The 25,313-nt window shown below is 53.6% G+C and overlaps 9 protein-coding genes across 9 annotated transcripts; 4 read left to right on the top strand and 5 right to left on the bottom strand.

Annotated features, from left to right (window-relative positions):
* Positions 1-1,134: 1,134 nt before the first annotated feature.
* CCOS01_13394 (acyl-CoA dehydrogenase) lies at positions 1,135-2,604 on the bottom strand (the record flags this gene model as incomplete). The annotated part of the gene is made up of 3 exons (XM_060461540.1): positions 1,135-1,501; positions 1,573-2,433; positions 2,492-2,604. 3 exons carry the CDS (start codon positions 2,602-2,604, stop codon positions 1,135-1,137), a joined length of 1,341 nt encoding a protein of 446 aa, XP_060307968.1.
* Positions 2,605-3,509: 905 nt separating this feature from the next.
* CCOS01_13393 (ribosomal protein S12) lies at positions 3,510-4,114 on the top strand (the record flags this gene model as incomplete). The annotated part of the gene is made up of 2 exons (XM_060461539.1): positions 3,510-3,677; positions 3,743-4,114. 2 exons carry the CDS (start codon positions 3,510-3,512, stop codon positions 4,112-4,114), a joined length of 540 nt encoding a protein of 179 aa, XP_060307967.1.
* A 432-nt stretch (positions 4,115-4,546) lies between these two features.
* On the bottom strand, positions 4,547-6,102 carry CCOS01_13392 (glycolipid 2-alpha-mannosyltransferase; the record flags this gene model as incomplete). The annotated part of the gene is made up of 4 exons (XM_060461538.1): positions 4,547-4,614; positions 4,668-4,956; positions 5,010-5,897; positions 6,052-6,102. The coding sequence occupies 4 exons, from the start codon at positions 6,100-6,102 to the stop codon at positions 4,547-4,549; spliced, it is 1,296 nt and encodes a 431-aa protein (XP_060307966.1).
* A 3,788-nt stretch (positions 6,103-9,890) lies between these two features.
* CCOS01_13391 (topoisomerase II-associated protein PAT1) lies at positions 9,891-12,512 on the top strand (the record flags this gene model as incomplete). Its single annotated transcript, XM_060461537.1, has 2 exons — positions 9,891-12,172; positions 12,224-12,512. 2 exons carry the CDS (start codon positions 9,891-9,893, stop codon positions 12,510-12,512), a joined length of 2,571 nt encoding a protein of 856 aa, XP_060307965.1.
* Positions 12,513-12,966: 454 nt separating this feature from the next.
* Positions 12,967-14,236, bottom strand: CCOS01_13390 (DNA-directed RNA polymerase III complex subunit Rpc37; the record flags this gene model as incomplete). The annotated part of the gene is made up of 2 exons (XM_060461536.1): positions 12,967-13,670; positions 13,732-14,236. 2 exons carry the CDS (start codon positions 14,234-14,236, stop codon positions 12,967-12,969), a joined length of 1,209 nt encoding a protein of 402 aa, XP_060307964.1.
* A 1,132-nt stretch (positions 14,237-15,368) lies between these two features.
* Positions 15,369-16,601, top strand: CCOS01_13389 (uncharacterized protein; the record flags this gene model as incomplete). Its single annotated transcript, XM_060461535.1, has 1 exon — positions 15,369-16,601. The coding sequence occupies one exon, from the start codon at positions 15,369-15,371 to the stop codon at positions 16,599-16,601; it is 1,233 nt and encodes a 410-aa protein (XP_060307963.1).
* Positions 16,602-19,295: 2,694 nt separating this feature from the next.
* On the bottom strand, positions 19,296-21,564 carry CCOS01_13388 (major facilitator superfamily transporter; the record flags this gene model as incomplete). The annotated part of the gene is made up of 13 exons (XM_060461534.1): positions 19,296-19,686; positions 19,739-19,830; positions 19,882-20,005; positions 20,060-20,150; positions 20,206-20,365; positions 20,437-20,490; positions 20,552-20,782; positions 20,841-20,894; positions 20,947-21,028; positions 21,089-21,168; positions 21,228-21,249; positions 21,311-21,360; positions 21,415-21,564. 13 exons carry the CDS (start codon positions 21,562-21,564, stop codon positions 19,296-19,298), a joined length of 1,581 nt encoding a protein of 526 aa, XP_060307962.1.
* A 1,062-nt stretch (positions 21,565-22,626) lies between these two features.
* CCOS01_13387 (HORMA domain-containing protein) lies at positions 22,627-23,467 on the bottom strand (the record flags this gene model as incomplete). The annotated part of the gene is made up of 2 exons (XM_060461533.1): positions 22,627-22,827; positions 22,886-23,467. The coding sequence occupies 2 exons, from the start codon at positions 23,465-23,467 to the stop codon at positions 22,627-22,629; spliced, it is 783 nt and encodes a 260-aa protein (XP_060307961.1).
* A 589-nt stretch (positions 23,468-24,056) lies between these two features.
* On the top strand, positions 24,057-25,253 carry CCOS01_13386 (PI31 proteasome regulator; the record flags this gene model as incomplete). Its single annotated transcript, XM_060461532.1, has 1 exon — positions 24,057-25,253. One exon carries the CDS (start codon positions 24,057-24,059, stop codon positions 25,251-25,253), a length of 1,197 nt encoding a protein of 398 aa, XP_060307960.1.
* Positions 25,254-25,313: the final 60 nt, after the last annotated feature.

Here is a 25,313-nt window from a genome sequence, read left to right as displayed (position 1 = left end):
GTTACTGTATCCGTATCTCTATCCCGACCTCGGATCAGTAATGGCTTGGAAAGTTGCGGCTCAAGCCGATCAACTTTCTCTCGCTCATGCCTCTCATCGTCGCTATTCAGATCATCGAGAGGCGACGAAGCCAATCATGACCGCTCGGACATGTCATCGCGTAGTGGTTTGGGTATTTTTCGTAAATGCCTTCCTCGAATCACATTCCAGTCAAATTCCCCTTGGTCTGTGTACTGTTAATTGGCGTCTGTGTTCTGGTATGAAGTTTGGTGCGAAGCGTGTAAGGTGCTGTTGAGCTCATGCAGGACAACGCGGCACTTACACATTGGACGCCTAAAATGGGATGAATGAAATATGTCAACGTCAACGACTCCTAGCTTCCACAAAAGGTCGGCGATTCATTTCATCTAGCGATTTGGTTTGAACTTCATAAAATGACTCATGCCAAAGGAATTGCCTAAAGTCGGTTCCGCATCGATTTGGAGTATGAAGTACGAGGTATGAAATGCAGACTATAAAATTCATAGTCGCCTAGACTTTGCACACTGGAGTTCTTATGTGAAGAGTAGGTCCCTAGGATGACATCATGCCAGCTTGCATCTTCGTTGGTAGGAATTTGCAACTTGATCTGCCAGACGCTACCCAATATAGGCCCTACTTCACCAGCCTGGAGCAGAAGCCCTTGGCAGACTAGTATTTTGCCGAACGTGACTCAATTTACTTCCACTTGACAATGCCCTCTGGCCATTGTCATGATTAGGCCACAGATACCAACCATCAATAGCACTGGTCGACTCAGAGCACCTGTCGAAAATCCCCCTCAATGTTGACGCCATGAAGTAATTAAGGCGGCTCAAAGTCCTACGAAGCGGGTAGAGGCATCGCGGTATGCCAAGACTCGAATCACGCAGGCGGCGCATCTTCGCAATGAGGCCCTGGGGACTTTTCACATGAGGTTTCATATAGCATCTAACGAATCATCATTCGCGAGGCAATGCGCCCCAACACCGAATCGTGTCGCTTTTACTAACAAAAGACGCCATCTAGTAACCTACACGACTCCCAAGGAAAAAGCTTTGCAACTTTGATACCTTCTTTCTTCGCCATTCTCTCAAAACGCGTCTACCGCCCTCTCTATGCGGTATACTCCTTCTGCAACAGCTTGGCGATAGTGTTGAGCTGGATGTTGCTCGTGCCCTCGTAGATGGCGCCGATCTTGCTGTCGCGCCAAAACTTCTCGGCGGGGCCGTCGCGGACGAAACCCATGCCGCCCATCCACTCGATGGCGAGACCGCTGACGCGGCCGGCGACCTGGCTGGCGTACAGCTTGGCCATGGCGGCGTCCATGACAAAGTTCTCGCCCGCCTCCTTCTTGCGCGCCGCGTTGTAGACCAGCGCGCGGGCGGCGGCGATCTCGGTGTAGGACTGCGCGATCTGGTGCTGCATGCCCTGGAACTCGCCGACGAGCTGGCCGAACTGCTTGCGGTCGTTCCAGACGTATCTTGGAAAGGGGGTTAGCCTGAAATTTTACAAAGAGAGAGGAATAATCCAGGGGGAAAAGGGGGGTCTTACCTGACGGCGTTCTCCCAGGAACCGAGAGCGAGACCAGTCATCTGAGCCGCGATACCGATACGTCCCTCGTTCAAGAGACCAATGGCGTACTTGTAACCGGCGCCCTCCTCGCCCAGGAGGTTCTCCTTGGGGATCTCGACGTCGTCAAAGTTGATGACGCACGTGCTGCTGGCCTTGATACCCAGCTTCTTCTCCTTCTTAGCGATAGAGAACCCCTTGGCATCCTTCTCGACAATGAACGCCGTGATGCCCTTGTACCCCTTGGACGGGTCCAGGTTGGCAAACACGATGAAAAAGTCGGCCTCCTTGGAGTTGGTAATCCACATCTTGGAACCGCTAATCTTGTACCCGCTCTCCGTCTTGGTCGCCTTGGTCGCCAGCGCAAACGCATCAGAACCACTAACAGGCTCGCTCAGACAGAAGCTGCCGACGGTGCTGGTGGCGAGCTTGGGCAGAAAGCGCTTCTTGAGCTGGCTGCTGCCCCACTTGATGATGGCCGTGTTGACGAGGGTGTTGTGCACGTCGACGAGGACGCTGACGCTGGGGTCGACGCGCGCGAGCTCCTCGATGCCGATGATGGCGCTCGTGAAGTTCATGCCCGCGCCGCCGTACTCCTCGGGGATCTCGACGCCCATGAGCCCCTGCTCGAACAGCTGCTCCACGATGGCCGGGTCCATGTTCTCCGCCTCGTCCATCTCGCGCACCTTGGGCGCGATCACGTCGTTGGCGAACTTGCTCACCGCCTCCTGCATCGCGGCCTCGACCTCGGAGAGGTGGGTGATGGGCGTCGGGGGGATGTCGGCGATGTCAAAGTGGTCGGCATTACGGCGGCGCTGGGTGGTAGAAAGGGGTCTTGCGGTCCTGGAAGGGGAATGTTTCAGTATCATGGCTAGAGTCTGCGGAAAGACTGAGTACTTACTGCTGGAGTGGCGAGAGCGCTCTGCCCGGTGTGCAAGTCCTCACCCTCGCAAGGGTAGCAACACCACGGCTTCCTCTCAAAGCAGGGCGAACGGCCCTAGAAATCGACGACATGGTATACGATGTGATGTGTATATAGTCTCGAGATCACTCAGGCAAGTCGGCAACAGCAAAGAGAAAATAGGGTAAGAAGAACTCCGGAGGTGCGGGAAGATCTGGGGATCGTGGGAACTCCTCGGCTACTTATGGTCTCGCTCGGCCGTGCGGTGAGCTAGCTAAGAGAGAGAAGGCAAACGCCCGGACGGGAACGGTCAATTGGCGTTGAACGGTTTCCCGAAATAAAGGGTGAGACGATAAGATGAGATTAATCGTAGACAGGAGAGCAAGTCAGGAGTATTGTGTAGGTAGAGTAGAGTAGGCCACACAAATTAAGTCAAACATGCGGTGCGCCCTAGACCGTGAACCTCAAAGCCATTCGGAGCCACGGTACCTGGCGGCTGGCGAACAGACACAGCGCCCGCTTCAGCCGAGGATATCCATCCCGCAGCGGGGGGGACACTGGGGGGCCAACACTGTCCCAGAGTCCCCAGTTTTGCTCCAAGTCTGGGGGAAAGCCGACGGCGTAGCACCCAGATGGGCGACATGCCAGGGGGGGGTTTCTTGGGGTTCTACGGGTGACATGGTGACGCTAGAGTCGCTTACGTCAGGACCTAATTCTTCCAACGGGCATGTGATGCACCTCTAAAGCCGCCCAGTGCGAGTCACCTAAGCCGATGCCGTCCGTGGTCCGAGTTGCAAAAGGACGGAAGTGGGTCCGGGGGACGGAACTCGCTCCTCTGGCCTGAGGCGTCGATTATCATTCAAGTTCAACCCCTTGCGATAGCCAAGCGCCTTAGGTAAGCAAAAAATCCAGCTTCCAGGGATTCGAATGCACACCTAGGTGCCCAGTCGCGACGATAGCTTCTAGATCGTGACGACAGCAATTGGACGCCGAATACACTCGACACCATTTGCCCGACATGGCCAGCACACTCCTCAGATCCCTTTTCGCCCCGGCGATGAGGCCAGCGGCCTTCCCTCGCGCCGCCTCCATACTCACACCAACTGCGAGCACCATCACCACCCCCCTGATCCGATCCTTCTCCTCGACGCCCGTACAAAATGCCACCATCATGCAGGTCCTGAGAGTTCGTCCTCCCTCCCTGCCTCCCTCTCTACACGATACACTTAACTAATTCTCCCAACCTCACAGGGCTGCCACAAGAAGGGCAAGCGCGCCCGTCACGCCGTCTCCCCCGCCCTGTCCGAGATCAACGCTCCCGCCCTCAAGGGCGTCTGCCTCAAGGTCGGCATCACCCGCCCCAAGAAGCCCAACTCTGGCCAGCGCAAGACCGCTCGTGTCCGCCTCTCCAACGGTCGCCACGTCACCGCCTACGTCCCCGGCGAGGGCCACAACATCCAGCAGCACAGCGTCGTTCTCGTCCGCGGCGGTCGCAGTCAGGATTGTCCCGGTGTGCGGTACCATCTCGTCCGTGGCGCCCTCGATCTCGGAGGTGTGGCCAACCGTGCTACTTCCCGGTCCAAGTACGGTACGATGAAGCCCAAGAAGGCTACTGTTTCTTAAATTGGAGGTCTTGAGTTTGGAAGATGATATGAGTGGAAGACGCATGGATGGGCGCTGTGGAAGGGATTCAGAGCGGAAGGGTACTTTTGCCCTTGTTGTGGTGTACGACTATTAGACACCATAAGACATATCAAGACGTGTACTATTACAATGTACAAAATACCAAAAGAGATTTCACAATATTCAAACATGTTCAAGAAGTTCAAGTCAAAGCTGGACAAACACCAGATGGACCCTTCCATTTGCCTATATCTACACAGCAAAAAACGTGTCCAAGTCTTACAGAACCATTTACGCCACTCCACAGTTGGTACCCATGTGCCTGACCAGTGCCTCTCATCGATGCAGGTAAACTCAATTGGCGGCCTTACCCAAGGCCAATTCTGGAATTTGTTGTTACATGCCACTCTTTTATCACGCCCCCGATTTGCTCTAGTCCTGCTGGTTCTCGTAACCCTCAGGCTTGTCCAAACCGTTGATCTCGAAGTAGCGGCTCGTGCCTGATTCATTGTTAGTGGTGTTTGCGAAGAGGTCATGATCACAGCCAACTTACAAGAGTAGCCCTTCCAGTCAAAGTTGTCCTTGGGGTTGCAGTGGCAGCGTCTGTCGAGACGAACCTTCTCGCCAGTGGGGCAGTGGGTGAAGGGAACGTGGTAGTAGGCGATATCGTTGAAGAAGTGAATCTGGTCCTTCGGCAGCATGAGACCGGCGGCGATGGAGTGCACAGGCGCGTCACCCCAACGCTCGTAGAAGAAACCACCATCCTGGTCGAGGGACTCGAAGTAGTCGATGTAGGCCTTTGAGCGGAGCCAGTTGAGGTCACCAACTTCAAAGTTGGACCACTAGTCTCAGTCAGTAATGTCACTGGCAAAGTTCTCTACGTCGGCCAACTTACGAAATGGCAGTGGTTGTAAGAGTCACCACCATCGTCACTGAGGAAGCCCATGGAGTTGCCCTCGGCAATGTGCTCGGGGTGGTTCTTGATGAACTTCTTGGTGCTGTCCCAGAGAGTGGGGATGGTCTCGACGTACTCGTACAAGCTCAGAACGAAGCTGTACTTCTTGTTGTTCTCCTTCATGAAGCGGAATGGATCGTAGTGGATATCGCAGAAGAGCTCAATGGAGGGCTCAACACGCCAGTAGTAGTCGTAGTTCATCATGGCCGGCTGGCGGAAGAAGAAACCAGACTCGAAACGGCACATGTGGCGGTAGCTCACAGAGTCGCCGTAGATGATCTTGCGCTGGGCCATGTCCTCGCGAACCTTGCGGGCCTTCTCCTGGTCAATGTGCTCAGGGAAAGACCAGTGTTCCTTGGGGATTTCGCCGTAGTGAGTCTTGCCGGAAACAAGGGAGGTGGTGACCTTCTTGAAGGTGGCATCGAAAGGCTTGTCGTTCAGGAAGACCCAGTCGTAGTTGTAGCGGCGGTTGAATCGGTCCTCAACCTGACGGATGGAGCGGGCAATGTCCCAGATATCGGAATTACGGGCGAGGGTGACGAAGGTGGCATTCATGCGCGGGCCGTCTGCAATGCCAGAGAGCTCATCCCAACCAGGCTCGTTCGGGGTCATGGCCATGGGCCAGTCCTTGGGGTTGTATGCCTCGCCGACCTTGGGGCTCTTGGTTTCGGAATGAGCGGGCTGCTTGGGCTTCTCGCCCTCTTTGTTCTCGCCTTGTTGCTGCTGCTGGCCGCCGGCTGAAGCACCACCGGGTTTGCTGAAAGAGCCATCCTGAAGCCTTACGCCCTCGTAGCTAGAGTGGGAAATGAAGTAGAAAACGGCGAGGCCCTGCGCGAGAAGGTAGATGTAAGCACGGGGTCATGAAGTTTCTTTGACGTGTGCATGACGGAAATGTCGTCGAGATGCGAAAGGTATTGTGCCGCGCGTCTAGGGATCAGAGCTGACTGCGCTCGCGCAGAATGGTAGCTGGGGATCAACTTACGAAGAAGGCGAAGAGAATGTATCGCACATAGCGTGCTGAGCCTGTCGCCATCTTGACCGGTGTATTCAGGCCTTGGATGGAAGCCTGGGTCGGTTGAAAAAGGATGAAGCAGAATGGAAAAATAAGAGAAATCCCGTTCTTCCCCAGAGATGAACAAGGGCGACTGGGAAGGAGAGGGAAAAAATAGAAAAGAGGTGCACAGGAAGGGATACGTATTCGTACGAGTCGACCGCCTGAGAGAAAAGGATGGCTTCAGGAAAATGTTCAGAGGAGCTGGAGTACCAGGAGCGCGCTAGCAGCCACGCATCCCACTGGATTTGGGGGACCTGAAGGAATCTCACAGGGTTAGGAGGTACGAATGCAGCGTACGCGGTGCGTCCACCCCGAGAAAAGGGAGCGCTAGCAGGAAGTACCGCGAGGTGGAATAAAGGGGGTGGGGCGACAACTGGCCTGCTCCCAGGAGGTTTGCAACTCAAAAAGAGCAGCCAGGGGGCACATAGAAGTATCTTTACGCGGAACTTTGTATGAATCTCTACTTCTGCTTCCAGCTCGAGGTATCTCCCACTTCTCGCGACTGAGATTGATGGAAGCAGACCTGAACTCAACAGCTGCATTCACTCATATCTTTTTCTTACAGACCCCATGCAGAAACGAGGATGTATAATTAGGTGCGAAAGTCGACATGGCTCTTTCTGGGCATTTTTCAAAATGCTGATGCAGAGCAACATATGGACGATAGCAGGGAGAGGTCGAATAGGTATCGCCACAGAATCGCGGATGCAGACGATACAAAGTACACGAGACATGCATTCTGGGCATGGCATGCTTTTGACAACTAAGTATCCTCCACGTACCTCTCTTCGCTGCAGAGGGCTGCCGCGTACCCGTTCCCAGCTCTTGGGCATCCTGTCTCCATATGATCGGGGACAGGGAACGTGGCCACTGTCGGAATCTGCTGCAGCGGCCTGCCGTCAGCCCTGGGAGTCAGGTCCGTAGACCAGGGGTCAGAGGGTGAGCTTTCTCTTCCATTTGGAAGCTGGTGCTGGAAGTTGGAACCCCATTTGACACTGGCTGAGCGACGGGACCCAATGGGCGGGAAATCTCTCCGTGCCATCCAACTTAACCCTGCCAACCAGCAATGGTAGACTTAGAGACGCTACCACGTATGGTCTAGAGCAGGTACTGCTTACACACATGGTTGATACCCCAGAAAAGATAATCATCATGTCTGAAACTCACTGTCATCCCTTCTGCCCTGCGTTCCAGAGCTTCTCAACCCCCTGTACTTTCTTCTGCGATGGACATGTCTACATTTCCATTTTGATTGCCCCTGGCAGATCTAGCTGCCTCGTGTATATTAGTCCATTGTGCAGATACGCTGTGTTCTATGTCTGGACATGTTTTATTTTATCTAAAGATTCCACACAACGATGGGCCTACTAATACCGTGCGAGTCGCGATTCTTGTGGGAGTCCGGGAGAAAAGTACCTCATCCTCAATAGTGTCGGATCGTGGAATTCTCACCCGGCTCTTGGCGACTTTTTCAGCATCGAATCAATGGAACACATTTCGATAACGCCAAATTGGCTCTGTTGTTAGGCTCGTGTGGCTTCCGTGCCCTTTAGCTGCTTGCCGCTCGTATCCCGCCCGGTGCCGTGCAGCAAAGATCGCCGTGCCTTTTGCCCCCAAAAGCTCGTGCCGAGAGCTCAGCTCAAATGCTGCAACCGACCCTTTCGTCTGCAAACAACGACGTAGCAATAGGTATTCAGTTGTCAGCGTGTGCTCGCGTTCGGCTTTGCTCTTGCATACGGAAACATTCAACCAAACCAGTTCATGCGACTGCCTGATCATCTTCAAGAGATGTACAATCATCCCGAAGGGTACATGATGCACCGTTGACAGCGGACTGTCCGGAAGATCAGAACACCACAATGCAGGGCACAGAGCGCTTTGCTGGTCGTGCTTTTATGCCCGCAGCATCAAATCTGTAACCAGGTGCCTTATTTGGTACATGGAGCATTCTGGAGAGACAGCCAGCCACTATGTTCGACCGTCTATTCTAGTCGAGTAGATTCGGGGTCAACAAACGGGATGATCCTGTCAAAATGTGGCTTCCTTGTGCTTGCTTGGTAGGCTTGCCGCCCAGATGAGCCTGGCTGGGCGGTAGATTCCTGTCTGGCGTCACAAGAGCCCTACGTTCCAACTGACTCTGACCGGAATCGCTTATCGATGTGCTCAACTGTGAGAAGAGAGCCCGGAATTGTGCGTAACTCACCGACTTCTGATCGATGTTTGATGGCTGAGTCAAGGGAGTCGACTAAACAGCACAGCTAGGTATCAAGATGAGTCGATACAACAGTTGAGGCCTTCAGTGATATTTGGTTATTGTCGTGAGCCTCCGTGCTTCACAATTGAAGTACTAAAACTCATGGTATGAGCTCCTGCTCTGTCGCTAAAACTTAGTAGATGTTTTCCGGACACCAGACAACATAAAGATGGATTGCTGACTGGATTGAGCTATCCGATTTGCTCACGGGATATTGAAGATAGCCTTACAATGCAAGCAATTTACAAACACTGACCTCTCAGTTGTCGCGATGGATCCAGCTCAATATTATCTACAATACAACATCAAGATGTGGACATCATCATGAGTGAAACCAGATGAATAGTCAGTATAAAACAGATGAATACTGTTCACAGGATGCCTCAAGGCAGCATCTTAGACAAGGCTGGAGATATACTCGGTTTTCAGGTTAATTCAAGAGATATTGACAGCAGCCATCAGTGTGCGGCGGACTGTAATCCTCCCAAATTTAAGCTTCCTGCACATTTGGACAAATCCAGACAGACCACAGAATAAAACCGGCCTGGACAATTGTGATTGCATCACCTAGAAAGCAGGGTGCAGTTGATGATGGGTGTCACTCATCCAGATCCCTGGCTAGGACCCCTCTATCCACATTCGGCGAGCAAATACAGGCCACGATGACGAGAGGGGCTATCTCCAGGCCATCCCCCAAGCAGCCGGCGTATGACTAACCTTTCACGTGACTCCGGTCCTTCCAGCTAAGCTGTCCAAGCTCGCTCATTGGCTCGGAGTGAGCCATGTAGTGGGGTCCCAAGGCTCTCGAGCCTCAATTCCTCCCCACGGATGCGAATGGTGCATCACCACTTTGGCCATCGCAACCCAACCTCAGCGACGCGACTCTTTTTGCTTCCTTTCACGCTCCGAATCTCACCTGGCGCATTGTGTTCAACCTTGTGCTCTGGTGAATACTTTGTCTCTGGATGTCAATTCACTGAGCAGACCCGGCCAAAGCACCCCTGTTTATGCCTTGTCGCTTTGCTCTCAGTTTTGGTACTTGTCTTTGACGACATCATGATAGTTTTGCGAGCTGCTACACCTAAATCCACAGATCTCTCATTCTCTTAGTGGTAAGTCGCACAAACTCTCTTGTCTTTTCAATCTTGATTGAGAATTACTGGAGACCTCTTGTCACGATTTCTGCCCCTACAGTCTCTACAGCGGCAGCTACGGCCACTGCCTGAACTCATCATGGCGAGAGAGATGCCGGGCAGCTTCCTTGCCACACCACTTTAGCTACGATGATCCTATGAAGCGGGAGGGACCACTCATTCTTTCCCTTCTTGAGCTTTTCAGGCCCATCTCAGTCCTTGGCCTTCTTCTCCCTTCTCTCACCCTGCCTTACTATTTCCAACATTCTTCCTCAGCATCTATTTGCCTCACTTCGTCAGAGACCCAACTCCGATGCTGACCACGACCTAGTATACAGCTATTTCTCTTATTTGAAACGAAGACGGACTAGTTGTTCAACATGTCTTTTTTCGGCTTCGACCCTACACGCCCTGCTGGCCATAACACGGCGGCGCCAGGCTTCTCTCAGACTCACGATCCTTTCGCCGGCCTTTCGCGCGGCGATGCCGAGGACGACGACGCTGTCGAATTCGACGATACGTATGATGGACTAGGCGACCAACTCGAGGAGAGCGGCGATGCTTTCAACGACGACACATTCGGAGGTGGTGGCCCGACTACCATCTCGAATGCCCCTGTCGGAAAGGACTTCGACTTCTTTGGCCAAACGGCAAAGGTGTCTGACGCCATCGAAGAGGAGCAGGTTCGCTACAGCCGCCAAGTTCCTGCCGCCAAGCCTGCTCCCGCTCCTGCGCCCGTTCAGCAGCATTATCAGCAAGCCCAACATCCGCAGCAATACTACTACCCCCAGAGCCAGCAGGCCCCCAGACCTGTTCGCACTGGCTATGAGAAGTACAAGGATGCGGAACCCATTCCCGACCTGCACGTCGACGCGTCGCTTTGGGGCATGCCTTCCAAGAAGACCGCTATCCCCGAGCCTTCCCCGAAGCCGCAGGCTGTCCCGTCCGCCAGCAGGAAGGTCATGAGTTTGGAAGAGGTGGAGAAGGCAATGCGAGAGCAAGCCACCCAACGAACCCCTCAGCCAGCTTTCTCGGAATCTGCGCCGCCTCCTCAGGGCTACCCAGGGCCTGAGTACGGCTACGGACGGCCCGAGCCTGCCCAACAGCAGTCCTTCCATGGTGTTGAACATCATCAACAGCGTGGTAGCCAGCCTCAACAGCATCCTGGCCATGGTCATCCCGTACAGATTCTGCAGAGACCTCAGTCTATTACCTCCAAGCCGACTCCGCCTGTTCAAGGAACTCCCAGCCCGCTTGCTCAGCCTCCTCACTCCCAAGCCCCGCCTTCGCAGCCGACTCAGATTCTTCAGAACCCGAACAGACTCTCAGGTGATGCCGCACGGCTTGGCGCTCATGGCCCTCAAGCTCATCACCAGGCCCACGGCCACCAAGGACACCGTTCTCAAGGTTCCATGGGACGTGTTCCATCCGCCAATCAGCAGCAGCAGCAACAGCAGCAGCATCTTGCGCACCTGTCAGAGGACGAGAAGGCCGCTTACCTTGATCAAGAAACCAAACGTGCTAAGCGCAATCACAAGATTTGGCTCTTGTCCAAGGATAATGGCCTTATGACACCTCAAGACAAGAATTTCGTTACTCGCATCCAGCTGCAGCAACTGGTCTCGGCCACTGGCAACCCTATTGATAACACCAACGATGATTCGTTAACTGAGGATTTCTACTACCAGGTCCTCAGCCAGATCCGTGGCGGCCAGCGTCAGAACCCCAACCAGCCGTTGAACAACTTTGCTCAAACCTACCTCTTCCAAACCGGCAGCCGCCAGGGCAACATGAGAAGACAGGGACGGGCGGCAGAAAACCATGTTCAGCGAATGGAGCAGCAAGTCCAACGTGCTGTCGAGGCTGCCAAGAACAAGCCGAAGAACCCCCAGCTGGTCATCGCTGGTAGTCTCGGAAAGATTTCCTTCAGCAATGCGAAGACGCCCAAGCCCCTCCTGAACATCAAGCGAACTGACAGCAGTGGAGATGCCAACCGCCCTGGTAACGGCAAGCGCCATGGCGAGTCGAACAGTCTGGATCGCAAGGCTATCCTGCGAAACATTGAGAAGGTCTATAACACCATCATGAAGATGGAAGACCACGCCCGCTTCATTCCCCCTCCTCCCACAAATGGAAACGACGAAGAGTTCCATGCTAAGCACCAAGAGTGGTTGGAGACGGCTCAAGCCTACAATGCCCAGCTCTGGAACGATCTCAAGGTTCATGAGCCCATTGGCGCTACCACCCTCCACCCCTTCATTGCATTCCTGTCCTTCCCCAAGGGCAAGAAGGCCATTCCCCGCGTCTTCCGCCACATCAGCTTCGAACAGCGCACCACGATTTTGACCATGATCATTATCCACCTGGACCAGCTTGATGTGGTTTATGGAGCTCAGACCACCGACGGCGAAGTCAGCCTCAATGCTGCTATGCGTGAGAGCATTGAGCTTTTCTCGGCAGCCGTCATGCCGAGCCTGTTTGCTTACTTCAACGAGACGGAGTTAGACATTGTGACGGGCGTTCTTGGTCTTATTAGCACCAAGTTGAACATTGATCTCATTGCCAAGACTCGGGTTGGATGCTCAATGCTGACTCTCATTCTGAGCCGAGCCGAGCTTCTGAAGCAAGGTGGCGGAGGTAGCCCTCAGCTGTGGGCTGAGTGGTAAGTCAAGCAACATATAGTCAGCACTCACAGTTACTAACAATCTCGCAGGGAACAAACCTTCAACATGTTCTTCAACAAGCTTGAGCCCACCCTCCATCACATCTTCCCCGGCAGCGTCAACACGGGAGAAGACGTTGTGGTTTGGCAGCTCCTCGCTGCGGTTGGTGTCAGTGCCAACCCTGAGCAGCAGCAACGCCTGGTCCTTGCTGTCAAGGACCGCGTCCTCGACACCGTCGCGCACGCAAAGACGCTCCCGGGCGCCATGGCAACTACTCGGTTGGCCACTGTCAACCTCTTCATGCACTCCATTGGTTTGGATGTCGAATTGCTTCAGTAAGGGGATGTATTAGTGGAAGAGAACGTGCAATCGCGGCGTTCATTGCGTCATTCGCGGTTGGAGCGCATTACAATTGACTGAAGAAACGCGTTGGAATGCTTGGGATATAAAGGGTCTTATGACGCATGGCCCGTGATTTTTTGAGGGCTTTGGGGCCGCTGCTGAGCTGTAGTACTGGGACTACAGTTTGATGGAGGCTTCAACATGCGACGATGGCTTGTCCCGTGGCAATATGCACAAACATATCTTGTGTAGAATACGCACACGACTCTATGAGATGGCGCCGCCATATGAGTATCAGGGGTGGGTCGAGACCAGTCTTGCTAGTTAGAGCAAAAGAAAATCTGCATTTGAAGTTTAAGCAAAGTCTCATCTTCTCTGAGTGACCTCTCTATAACACCGTAACGCCTGAGCTATGCAAATCGAATCCTCTGTCGAGTAGACTGACTGTCCCTTATGTGAGATCCATGCTTGAGGATGCTTGCGCAGGCGCAGGCGCAGCTCTTGCTTTGCCTCCACGCCGTGCGGCGACAGCACCCCGGGCCTTGGGCTTCACCTTGCGCGCCTGCTCTTGAGCAGCGGCCACAGCTGCCGCCTCGGCTTCCATTTCCGCCTTGGTCGGGACCTTTGGCTTCTTGATACCGCTGACAGCCTCCAAGAGCTCGTCGTCGCCCCATTTGGTCTCCAACCTCGCAACCTTGTCAGCCAGATCCACCACGGGCTTCTCCTCCTCGGCCCCGTCAATGGCGGCCTTCTTCTTCTTTTCCTCGTCCTCTTCGTCGGCTATGGGCGCAGGCTTCTCTCCGGGAGCGCGCATGATGAGACTCTCCTGGTAAATCTCCCAGGCCGCCTCGTTGTCCTCGTCCGTGTACTTTAGCTTGCGCCAGTTCTCCATCTGGACGGAGCGGAGGCGGTCGGCCATGGTTTCGCTCTTTGCGGTGGCGCCGTCCTGGGTCGTCTTGATGGTCATGTGGATCGCGCGCGCGGCGGCCGATTGCGGGCCCGCGCCGCCTGCTCCCCCGGGCCCGCCTGCTGCCGCGGCGGATTCCTTGGCCGCTGCGGCGGAGGCGTTGCGCTCTTGTTGGGCTACGGCGTCGACGTGGTGGAGTTGGGGGCGGAGGTGGACGAGGTTCGTCACGGGGGTGAGGTGGAGGTCCTCTGAATAGGGGCAGTTGTGGTTAGTGACCTGGAAGAACAGGGAAAGGGAAGTGAGACTCACTTCCTTGAAAGACGCCAATCATGTACTGAACCTCCTTATGGTCGGGACATTGACCGCCGAGCGTCTGCGTGCGGAGGACCTTGTCCTGGCGCACCGCCTCGGGCCACTCGAGGTACAAGTCATCCTCCAAATCGACGTCGCCGCGTCTCTTCTGTCTAGGCGGCGGCGCGCCGACACCGAAGCCGCCAGACAGGCCGTGTGTGCCGCCGTTCTTGGACTCGAGACTGGCCTTGAGCTGACGGCCCCACTTCATGCCCTTCTCCTTGTCGTAGGATTGAGTGTAGTCGAGGGGCACGTCGACCTCGACCATGCCGGAGCGGCCCTTGAGGCGCATCTCGGTCGGGGCGGTGGTGCGCGGGTCGGTGCGGTTGGGCTGCTGGAGGACCCAGAGCTTGCGTCCCTGCGGGAGGGAGGGGTTGAAAAAGACGTCGTAGGAGGCGACGACAGGGTCTGGGTCGAAGGATTCGTCGATCTCGGGCTCCATTGTTGCTGTCGGGGCGGTCATTGTTGTGGTGTTGGTGTGAATTGGACAAGGTCAATTCGTGACTCTTGTTCGCCCGAGATGTGTGGTTTGAGGTCGGGAAATTTTTGGATTGCGCCGGTGAGTCCTTACCCCACGGCGGGATGGACGTCAGCGCTTATCGATAAGAGTGCTGTAGCTCACCCTTGTCCGAGGTGGGGGACGACCTTCTTGTAGCTCCTTTCTTTGACTACACCGTCGTTCCCTCGGAGAAACACAAGTTGACCTAAGGTGCATTAAGATCATAACTCTCTTTGCCAGTATCTGTTTCAATGTAAAACAAGACAAGAATCTGATCAACCCATCGAAGTGCACCAATCCTTAGATGGACGGAACTCAGTTTGCCTAGGAATGACTTAGCTGGAGAACCATACCTCGATTCCACCAAAGTGGCTCTGTGACCAACAACAGCAGGAAAGAGCAGCAGCCGTTACATCGCCTTCGCATTTGGTTTATCACCAATGCTGCAGATTCAAACTCTCTGGAATATTGTAGGGACTCTCTGGAATACTGTAGGGCAGACTCAACACTATGGGGTCATCTGCCGCGTGAATAGTCTGAAGGATCTCTCTAGTCCCTACTCCCCGGCACGACACCTTGTGCTTCCAGTGCTGGACGTCCAAAATTGGACGTCAGTCACATTGGCTATGGATAACAGGTTCATACCCGTATCAGCCGGTGCATTGGCTTGTGACTTTATTGCAAGCACACCCTTGCTTTGCTGTCGAAGGTGTTGCGCTCATCTGTTATGGTGAGTTTGGGTCGTGGCGACTGGACATAACGCGCCGGCCTTATGAGAGGGATGCAGTTCATGCAGTCTACTTCTCATGGGTTGAGCCCTACAAACAAATCAACGGGTTAAATCCTGAATTTTAGTTGATGGATAGCTCGCGATCCTTGGACAACTGGCAACGCTATGTCGCCATCTAAACTGGTTCGGGCTAATATTAAAGTAGCGCTGATGAGAGACACTAGCAACCACATGAAGACTTACACGCAACCCAGCTTCACGCTTCCTCATCTACTTTAAGATTCGAGTACAGCCCGTTGGGTGAACTTTGCAGAAATGTGACCCAGCATCATTATGACCTTGCATGGAAGCCATCGATAGCCCCAGATGGCGGCCGAAGTCCCAAACTCACTGAACTGGGTATCTTTTGTGACGGGCATTCTCTCCTTCGCCCTCACCACTCTCAACTTGATAGCTCTTTACGGCAACTTCGTTGCCACGATAAGATCTGCCCCAAACGAGATACGAGATTCACTAGGAAACCTCAGACAACAACTCTGCGAAGAGCGACAAGCCCTCCGGCACCAGTCTCGAGAGATCCGCACAAAAACGAAGCTGCGCCAGCGCATCTTCAACCTGAGCGACAGAGACGCCAGCCACGAAGCCCGCTCAGCACTATCCTACGCGGAGCAGACGCTGCCCCTCCACTACCTCACCCTCCGCGACCTCTGGCGCACCTTCAAAGAGCTTGAGCGGCCGTTCCTCATCGCGAGCGGGTACCGCGCCGAGGCCATACACAACGGTGCGTCGTGGGGCGAGGCGGATCTCGACGAGAAGGTCCGGGCCGATTTCGAGAGGCACGGGGAGCAAAACAGCTTCGCGGACTGGAGTGCTATTTACAAGTGCGACTTTGCGCACCGGTTTATTTGGTGGCAGATCAAGGATGATGTGAAGAAGCTCGGGGACGAGGTCATGCGGATCATGGCGAGGCGGACGGAAAGGGAGGTGACCTATACGCGCATGATGGTGAAGCAGATCTTCCAGGGTGATGGGCCAGCGCAGATTGTTGACGTCCGGCCTCCGCGACGGCCTCCTGGTGGAGGGGGTGGCGGCGGTGGAGGAGCCAGGAGGCGTATGAGTTGGGGATCTGGGCCTGTGAGGCGGAGTCCGATTCCGATGAGACGAAGTCCTGCTCCGGTCAGGAGAGCTCCTGTACCCGTCCCTGTGAGGACGCCACATCACGATCGATCCAAGAAACACAACGAAAGAAGCTCGAGTTCTTCCTCCTCTACGAGCACCGGCAGCAACAGGGGCAATCAGGCGACGAGACGGGGGATGGATGTGCCGAGACGCAGTAATTCGGTAATCAGCGAGCATAGACACAGTCACCCAAAGAGCGACGCCGCTACTATTGGGAAACATCAGCGTCGTCCGAACCATCAGCCACAGGCGGGAAGTAGTCGATGGGAGCATTTTCGCGGCAGGCCTTCGCGGCAATATGATCTTAGGGAGTACTTTGAGGGTCGGGGGCGGGATCATTCGAGGATCATAGAGGTTATTCCAGAGAGTGAGATTGACTACTTTTCACCCCGGTCGCGGCACAAGAACGACGGGAAGTGAAGCGACTGCTTTCATAATTTGTAGATTAAAGACAGCTTGAAGAAATCAATGTCTGTGTTCTTGAATTTGTCCCGCAGATAACAAGCTGGCTTTCAACTGAGCCGTGGACAAGATGAGGCGATAGGATCCAAGTGATCAAGGTTGACAGATAATTCCAGATGTCCGGTAATTTGAGATGGAGGGGCAATGATATAACCGCCACAGGCTGACTGGCTGATGTTTCTTGGTCTTTGCAGACGAAGACCACTCGGTGAATGTATTGTCAAGTCTATCATCTAAATCGTGCGATATCTCGCTAGTTTCTCATTGCCTCCAAGATCCCTTGAGCATCCATTGTGGCAGTACAACTTTGTGATCGCGCTCAGAACCAGCCGCCTTATTTTCTTCATTCCCAGAGCTCAGTGTCCGTTTTGCGTCTTGAGCGCCCAACAGGCTCCTCCTAATGTCTTCGGCTCGCGCTGGGAGGTTGCATTTTCTCTCCGAGGGCATGGCCTGAATTCCGTGCGCCTGAATCCACAGTACAAGTTCGTAGAATGTCATCAATATGAGATTGAATACGTCGGCTGGAAGCTGACTTCTTGATCTGAGATACGTCCTCTTGGCGGAATTGAAGGTCTTTCAGGGGCGGAACTGATCCCTTGGCACATGAATGCGCCTTCGGCTGCATTTGCTGCAGTGCTTCGACACGGCTAGGTAAGCGCCTGATGGCACTTCAAACAAGGGCTCCTCGTCTAGCATACCAGTCGATGCATTCCTGCACTCCCCGCAGACGATGGGAATAGTCTCTGAATCGCCTTTCGAGATGTCCACATGCCTCCAGAGCTCTTCATAGAGTTGGAGTCCAAGTCTCCCCATTTTGCTATTTTTGGAGCTCTTCGCGTACGACCTCAAACCGTTCATCAGCTGGTCCAGGGGGTCACAGATGTTAAGCCCAGCTCACGAATGAGGCTGAACTTCACAGTCTGGAGGCAGCCTCAAAGCTGGCTCGCTCGGCGGCAGTGTCCGGAAGATGAGGGCGGCGTGCTCTTCGAAAATGGTCAAGAGTAGCTGTTGTCGATCTTTTTCAGTCTCGGTGGCGGGCTGTCTTGGCAGCTGTGCAAACTTGAGCCAGGCATTGTGTGTTCTCCTCAGAACCCAAAAGGCCACATGGCTTGAGGGCAGCTTTTTATGGTCTCCGATGTTTCGCTCGGCTTTTAGTCTCTGCTGGAAGCGAATTCGCTCTCTTGTGTGCTCTCTGATGCGTCTTTCGAGGAGCTGCGACTGGCCAGCATATATACCGGCAGTACCATTCTAGTTGCAGATGACATGAAGATACACTGCCCAAGGGCAAGGGCCGTCGGTTAGATATTCGTACTTTTTCACCCGAAGGAGAGATTCCAGACTGATTCTCTCACCCTGCAGCATGGCAAGGATTTCAGGGTTGATAACTTCCGGTATCTTGGACCGAAGACGGCTAGGGCCTCCCGATTCCCGGACAAAAACGTCGCCTCTTCGAAATTCTTTTAGGTGCTGAGACCTCGAAGGCTCGTGAAGGCCATGAAGAATTTGATCGAGAATTCGTAAGTATTCAGGCATTTTACTGCGGTTGGCTGCGCCCGACTATTATCAAGAGTCAGGCATCTGGAAATGTTTTGCGATTACTGTGACTAAGCCAACTTACGGACGATGATACCTGAGACCTTTGCGTCCATTTTCGTGGACGGCGATGATCCACAGCGTTCTTCGATGAGGTACTACTAGACCTGTCTGCCCAAAGACGCAAGTATTTGTACCCAACACGTCGTATGAGTGGCATCCTTAACACAGAAAGTACCGTCACCCAACATATTGATGGGCGCAGGGATCGATTTGGTATAGCGCAGAGCCCGTGTTGTAGCATTTTGGGCTATTGCAGTCCCGAAACTATCAATATTTGGAGAAAGTCCTCTATGGATGTAAGGTCAAGGTCTTAGGGCGGTCATTGAAACGACTCAGTAGACAATACAAGTCTGGATCATAAAAGTTAAGCCATGGCACCCGGTCCTTAAGACCTCAATCTTTCTATTTCAAATCCGGCGGGTTGCCCTTCACTTCTGATTTTAGGTATAAATACGAGTTGCAGCCTGTGGGAGAATGAATGCACTGGAGAGCCAAAGTATTGTATATAAGTCTCCGTCCTATGAGATCTAAGGAATTTGGTCTGGAGAACTGAGTGTCTGGGAGACCCGTTCCAACGCTGAGAGTGAAGTGGAAGGAACATGTTGTCTTCACCGCGACAAAGGATCTTTCCCCTTACGCCGAAGCAGAGAGATGAATGTCTTTGTGCCGTTTAGAGTCGAATGGCCGGGGGTTAAGGGGGAAAGTAGTCTGAACTGCTTTGCATGAAGCTGAAATGGAACTATGGAACTTGAAGATTCTTTCTGGATATAGTTCAATCACAATAATACTCTAGACAGTAGAGAGGTTGAAAGAATGTCAGCAACAAGGGATAGGACTGGTGCCAGGGAGGTTCTCGTGTACTATATCACCCCAATACTGCGACGTTGAATGGGATGTACCTGGGTGCTCTTATGGGAAGTTTTCGGTACAGAGGAGAATCTGTCCCCCTATTTTGTTTTCGGCCATTTGAGTGCTAGCTTCTAACTTCAGTAGACCGAGCATCAAAAGTCCTTCATCATTTCTGAGCTACACTCCGGCTCCTGTACTCCTCAGCAATCAAGGCTTGTCTTGGAACTTCCCAAAACCCTCGTTGCCAGCAACAGCACTGTCATTCTCCCCAATATCCACAGACTTGACACCCGAATGCGCATTATCCGGCTCGCCAGTCGACTCTTCCTTGACCGCCTCCTTCGCCTTCTTCTTCTCCTCCCACTTGAAAGCAAAGTGAATCCCAACAAAAATGACGGCCGAAACCAATGCAAAGGCAAGATACAGCTTGGCGCCGATGCGCCAGTGTGGGGCCTCGGATGCCGGGAACGCGGCGATGGGGATGAAGGCGCTCATGATGTAGGCGAGGACAGTTCCGCTAGCGAAGAGGACGGTGCGCACCTCGGGCTCGCCTTGGAGGTGGGCTGATGCCCAGGAGCATAGCAGCATCGTGGAGACACTGAAGATATTTAGAGTGGTAATCATGGGGCCTTGGTTCAGGTTTGACTTACGCTCCGATGTAGTTCATGTACCAGCCGGCCATATAGGCTTGTTGATTACTGGGTCTTATGATGAGGATGATCTGTGAAGTGATGTTGATGACCTGCGTGATATTAGCCAAGCAGGATGAAGTCTAAAGATTCAAGATAATTACCGAATGCAGAAGTAAGAATGGCAGTCGAACTCCAAAGTAGTCGCTGAGGCCACTGAAGAGCAGCTCTGCCACGAGTTGGACGGCTTGGCCGATGATGGGCAAGTAGTTGAGCATGGCAACAGAGCTGGAGGAACGATCAGCACGTTCTTTTAGTTCAAAGAGCAAGGCTAGTGCTTACTATTTGACCGATCCATCTGCGTTCTTCAAAGACTTGAGCCACAAGTTGAAGTAACTGGCTGGCGTAAAATTACCGCCAATGGGCCACGCGACTGTGGTACACAATGTCAGTATAGGTACTCGAAATTATTTCAATTCAGCACTCACTAGCAAATGCCCAAAGTTGCCAGAAGCTGAAACATCGCACGAAAGACTTGATCGTGATGCCAATTTGTGGCTTGCGACCGACCCTGCGAGCACGGGCGAGGGCAATCTCAATATGCTTCGGCTTCAAGTAGAACTTTGCCAGGGGATTTGGGCGTTCGGGCTTTTTCATCGGTTAGCAACACTGTTTTCGGTACCTCATGAGAATTCAATTAGAGGCTCGAAAGTACTCACGTAGCCAGGAAGAATGAAGAACGCAGCAAGAGCTACGGCTATGGTACAAACACCCTAGAAAGAGGTCAGATCAGTAGAACTGAGTACCAGCTACAAGATTTCCGCTGTGACTTACATTGATGATGAATGCCCAGCGCCAGCCAGAACGTCCATGTAGACCCTCAAAATTTGTTGAAAGCGCCCCTTGCATCGCGCCCGAAAGCATCGCCCCGGCCGGCTGAGCAATGTTGTACAGACTCATGCGTAGGGCGACCTCGTGGGGCATGTACCACTGACTGATGAGGGTAAAGTAGCCTGGCCAAGCTGTGCCCTCGAAGAAACCAATGAGGAAACGAAGGCCGTAGACCTGGTTAGAAGTCAGAGATGAGGTTTAGTGGTGGTGGTTCGGGATTGTGACGTTGTACCTGTTTCGCGCTGGTGACAAGTGAGAGGCAGCAGGTGAGGATGCCCCAGATGAGCTGTGATGTCAGTTAGTAAGCCGCTACTTGAGGGGCCTCTGTAAAAACTGACTTCACATGCTGGCAGCCATTTCGAGGGGCCAAAGTGGGATATGATAATGCATGAGGGATACAGCATAATCATGTACCCGATGCTGCACACAACATCTTTGTTAGAACGCCTCTATGATATGGAGTGGAATTCATTAGCTCACTTGAAGAATGTAGTAAAATAGTTGAGCTCATTCCCCAGAAGATTGAGGTCCTCCTTCATTCCTGACACATATGCATTGCTCTATAACACGTCGGGTCAGTATTTTCAGTTGCCAGACGGCATGAAAACAAGTCTCATACGATATTCGTCTGATCAATGTATCTATCAAAGGCTGTTAGCTTTCAGTCTACTTGGCGGCAGCTCAGTCCACACTCACTTAAACATGTAACCCAAGAAACCAATTGTCAGGAAGAACAAGTCCAGGCGCCAAAGCTGTGCACCAGTTTAGTAACTGCGCTGGATATATATATCATGCCGGAAACCTACGAAAGCCCTCTCGTCTTTGGGATCAATATCATCCTTTGGATTGCTCGCGATCGGGGTAAGAACACCTTCGGATCCAGAGTTGATGCGTCTTTGCTGGGCCGGTGGCAGCTGAGCCGCGACTGGGATCGGGGTTTGCTCCGGAACGCCCATATTGGTCCTCTTACAGTCGAATGACAAGCTGCAAAACCTTCACGTCTTTTTAGAAGCAGAGTCTACGAAAGCAAATCCCACTTCGCGTCGAGGATGAAATCTGACTATCACTTGCTGATGTACTTATACGAGCCATCAAGAATTTCCTGCGGCAAAGAGCCGCGAATCCTCCATGATGATATCAAAGTCAGAGGCGAAGACGTGCTCCGCGTGGTGTGGTGTGCTGGTGGAGCATGCCGACGACCTCGGACTGAAGGGGGTTGACTACGATTCACGACGTTGCATGCTATCCGTAAATGGTTCGAGGATTACACCTCAGATCTGTATTGTATCGAATTTAGCTCATTCGGGAGTCCTTCGTGGCTTTCGGTCGGAGGCTGTCCGTCAGTCAAAGTAGCGCCGGCTATTTGTGCCGAAATCCAGAGGGGCGTTGCCGGCAACCTTGCGACATTGACAGGGGAGAAGACGTGATACGCCCAACGCAAACCACGGCCAGATAAGGACCAGCGACTCTCCACACATGCCTCGTGGCCGCATTTTGTGGTTATTGGACATGTAGTTCTTCTGTCGCAATTCCACCGCAACGCATTACTCCTTGCGGCTTCTTGCATGTTCGTGTCGGCGAGAGCCCGACGCTCAAGGCTTAATGCGCGATCAAGCAAGTGTTCAGCTCGCAGGCCCTTCTACTAGCAACAAGGCGTCACGCCTGTGACTATTGGAAGACCTTTCACCTCCCTTGCCCTAACTGTCAGGAGTTAGTCTGTAAGGGGCTGTACGCTGAGTTGATAAGTCGACAGCGTAATAGCTCCCGGGTGGCCAAGTCTACCTCTCCCGCAAGCGTTGGAGTCTGTGACTGTCAAGTCTGAGGGCATTCGATGTCTTCAAACATAGTATGAACTGTCATTCGCTGAACTTGGCAGCAGAGTCGTGTTGCGAGTTTTGGCGGCCCGTGTTACTTCAAGAGAGGGCGGCAAACTTGACATCGTTGATCCAGTGTTACCGCATCGACGTTGACTTTCAACTAAGCACGGCATCGGGAAAGAAAGCGAAGTGGTCATATCTTCATGAAAAGTAAGAATCTTGAGTAGAAGGTGGCGAAGTTGGAGGCCTGCTTTCTTCGATCCAACACTCGAAGAAGAGTGGACCAGCTTCGACGGAGCGGAGTGGTGTGGTAGAGGCCCCTCCAATGCTTGGGCCTGGTACCGGGTTCATCTTTGAGGCGGGCTGAAGCGCGGGTTCCGAAGGAATCCAAGGTTGAGGGTGCTGTATCGAATGTCAGTACACATCAAGCTGGCGAGGAGTTAGGAGATGTGATGCCTACCCCTATCGGCGCGGGCGCTTCGTCTCGTAGTTCCACGGCCATGGTAAAGGTACATCCCTCTGGCAATGGCCCCTTCATCTCGGCAGCATAGGCTAGACGTCTGAGGGCTCCTCTATACGCCTCGTTCACATCAACCCAGTTCACCGAGCCGTCATCGTCGTCTTCCTCACGTCGCTGGAACCTTTGTGCCTGGCCGAGCTTCTCCTTGCCCTTGCCCGTAGCCCAGACCGGGAAGTTGGTGACGTCAAAGACCCATCTCTCGACGACAGCCATTGTCTCTGCGGCATGAATGACAACACAGACTTTTGAGACGGTGCCAAGTGCAAGCTGGTCCTGTATCGCAGCCAGTGCCGAGTTGATCCATTCGCAGAGGGCTGGATGGCGGGACTGGGGTACTGGCAGGTTATGGGCTTTGGTCATGAGAAAGGTCTGTTGTGGGTAAAGGCGCCTGTAGTACAGTATCGTATGTATCGTGAGTGTGAGGAATGTTGTAAACGAAGTTAGGATAGTGTTTGCCTGCGGCCGTGGGATAGCCACTGGTGGTGCGGAAGCCGAGTCTGGTAGCCCAGAACTGGAAGACATGGCTTCTGATGAATCGATTAAGGAGGATCACGCTTTCCCGCTAGACGAATATTTCTTCGATGATAGATCGAGATAAGAGCTCAGTCTCGTACATACGAAGGTATGGGTTTCGGTGGAGCGCAGGGAAAGACAAGAGTCGCGGCGGTGATGGACGGAACGCGACGGGGAACGATGCGACCTCCACGCCATGTCACATGACTTAGCAATGCACGTGATATTGCCTGGCTTGTCTAGGCAGCAGGGAGGCCGCCGGCGATTGGTTGTGACGATGCGGGGCTGGTCCACTTGTAGGGCTGAAGGCAGCGAGTCTCTGACGCCACTCTGCGAACCCCTCCAACCCCCAGCTGCGACCCAAAGCTTGGGCTTAGCTCCCTCCTGTCCCTGGGACGTTTCTACACTTTGTCCATCGCTCAGCATCCGTCTGTGAAGCCCAACCCAACATCAAACAACGAAGCCCAACACCGTCTAAGCCCCATTCACGGTCTACATAAGCGTTGAAGATTCTCGCAGACTTCTTTTCGAATCTCACCATTTACAGACACACAAACGTAGAACTCAGGAATCTACCCCTCCTCAGCACATCCCCGCCATGGCGAACCCACTCACCTCGCAGTCTGTACTGCAACAAATGGCAGAAGCCCTGCCTGCCCACTCCAAAGGCGACACCACCTCGGACATTAGCAGCGGTTATGAGCTTCCTGCCCTCCTCACGCATGCCTGCATGGCGTCCCTCAAGTTCCGTCTTCTGGGGTTTGACGAGGAGAAGAGGATAGGTATGGCTACTGTCCTTGATAACCGTGCTCCAGGACCCCAATTAACACCCACCGCAGAAGAAGAAGTCCAAAGCCTCGCCCCGCGTCTACCAGCATCATGGAACGCCGGCTATGGCTCTCTCCGCTTTGTCTACGCCCACAAGCAGTCGTCCATGACATCCATTATTCGAATCAGCAAAGTTGGCGGCAAAGTCGAGATCAGCGGGCTCGCCGTCGGCCACGATGTCATCCACAGATTTGAAATCATGACAAAGGACGTCATCAATAACGCAAAGCTGCCTTTGCGCATCACACTCACCGAGGACGGCTCCGAAGACAGGAGCGACCTAGTCGAGAAGCTCAAGGAAGCTTTCGCATCAGAGTCTGCCGTCACCAAGCTGATTGATCAGTTCAAGACGGAGATTATCCAAAAGCTCATTCCCAAGTTGCAAGTTGAAGGCTATGAAGAGTCTCCCGACGACAGGGACGCAGCCGAGAACGCACAGAGAGAAGGCCGTGCCCAGGCCGGTCGTCCTGGACGGCCAGCACCCGGTGACCTGCCTGATCCCGCGCGCCCATACCCGGTCAATGATCCTCTCGCCCAGCCTTCCAGACGACCCATTCCTGCCGGAGACTTCCCACCGCCCGGATTTGAAGACGAGTATGAAATCAATAGACCCCCTCGCCCACTGGGGGTCCCCGGTCGATCACCCTACAATATTGGCCACGACGACCTCAACCCCCCTGGTCTTGGTCCCAATGACCCGCTGAGAGCATCTTTCATCGGTGGCGGCGGTCTCCCCCGACCTGGAGGCGGCGGCGGAATGCACCCGACATTTGATGACCCCCTTTTCGGAGGGCCGGGTGCCCAGGGAGGTGGCGGCTACGACCCCCAAGCGCCGCCGGGTGCCAGATGGGACCCCCTTGGTCCGGGGGGTATACCGAGACATGGCGGGGGACGCGGGAATCCCTTTGGAGGCTCTGGCGGGTTCGGGGGAGGGTTTGGTGGAGGATTCGGAGGAGACATCATCTAACTGATGGCGCTTTCGGGAAGATTGGTAACCAATTCAGACTGCACTGTCACGAGTAGCTGT

This window comes from Colletotrichum costaricense (genome assembly GCF_030867565.1).
Source record: "Colletotrichum costaricense strain IMI 309622 chromosome Unknown Scaffold_17.1, whole genome shotgun sequence".
Lineage (NCBI taxonomy): Eukaryota > Fungi > Ascomycota > Sordariomycetes > Glomerellales > Glomerellaceae > Colletotrichum > Colletotrichum costaricense.
Note: the sequence above shows the minus strand (reverse complement) of the source record. Positions and strands in the feature narration are given on the sequence as shown.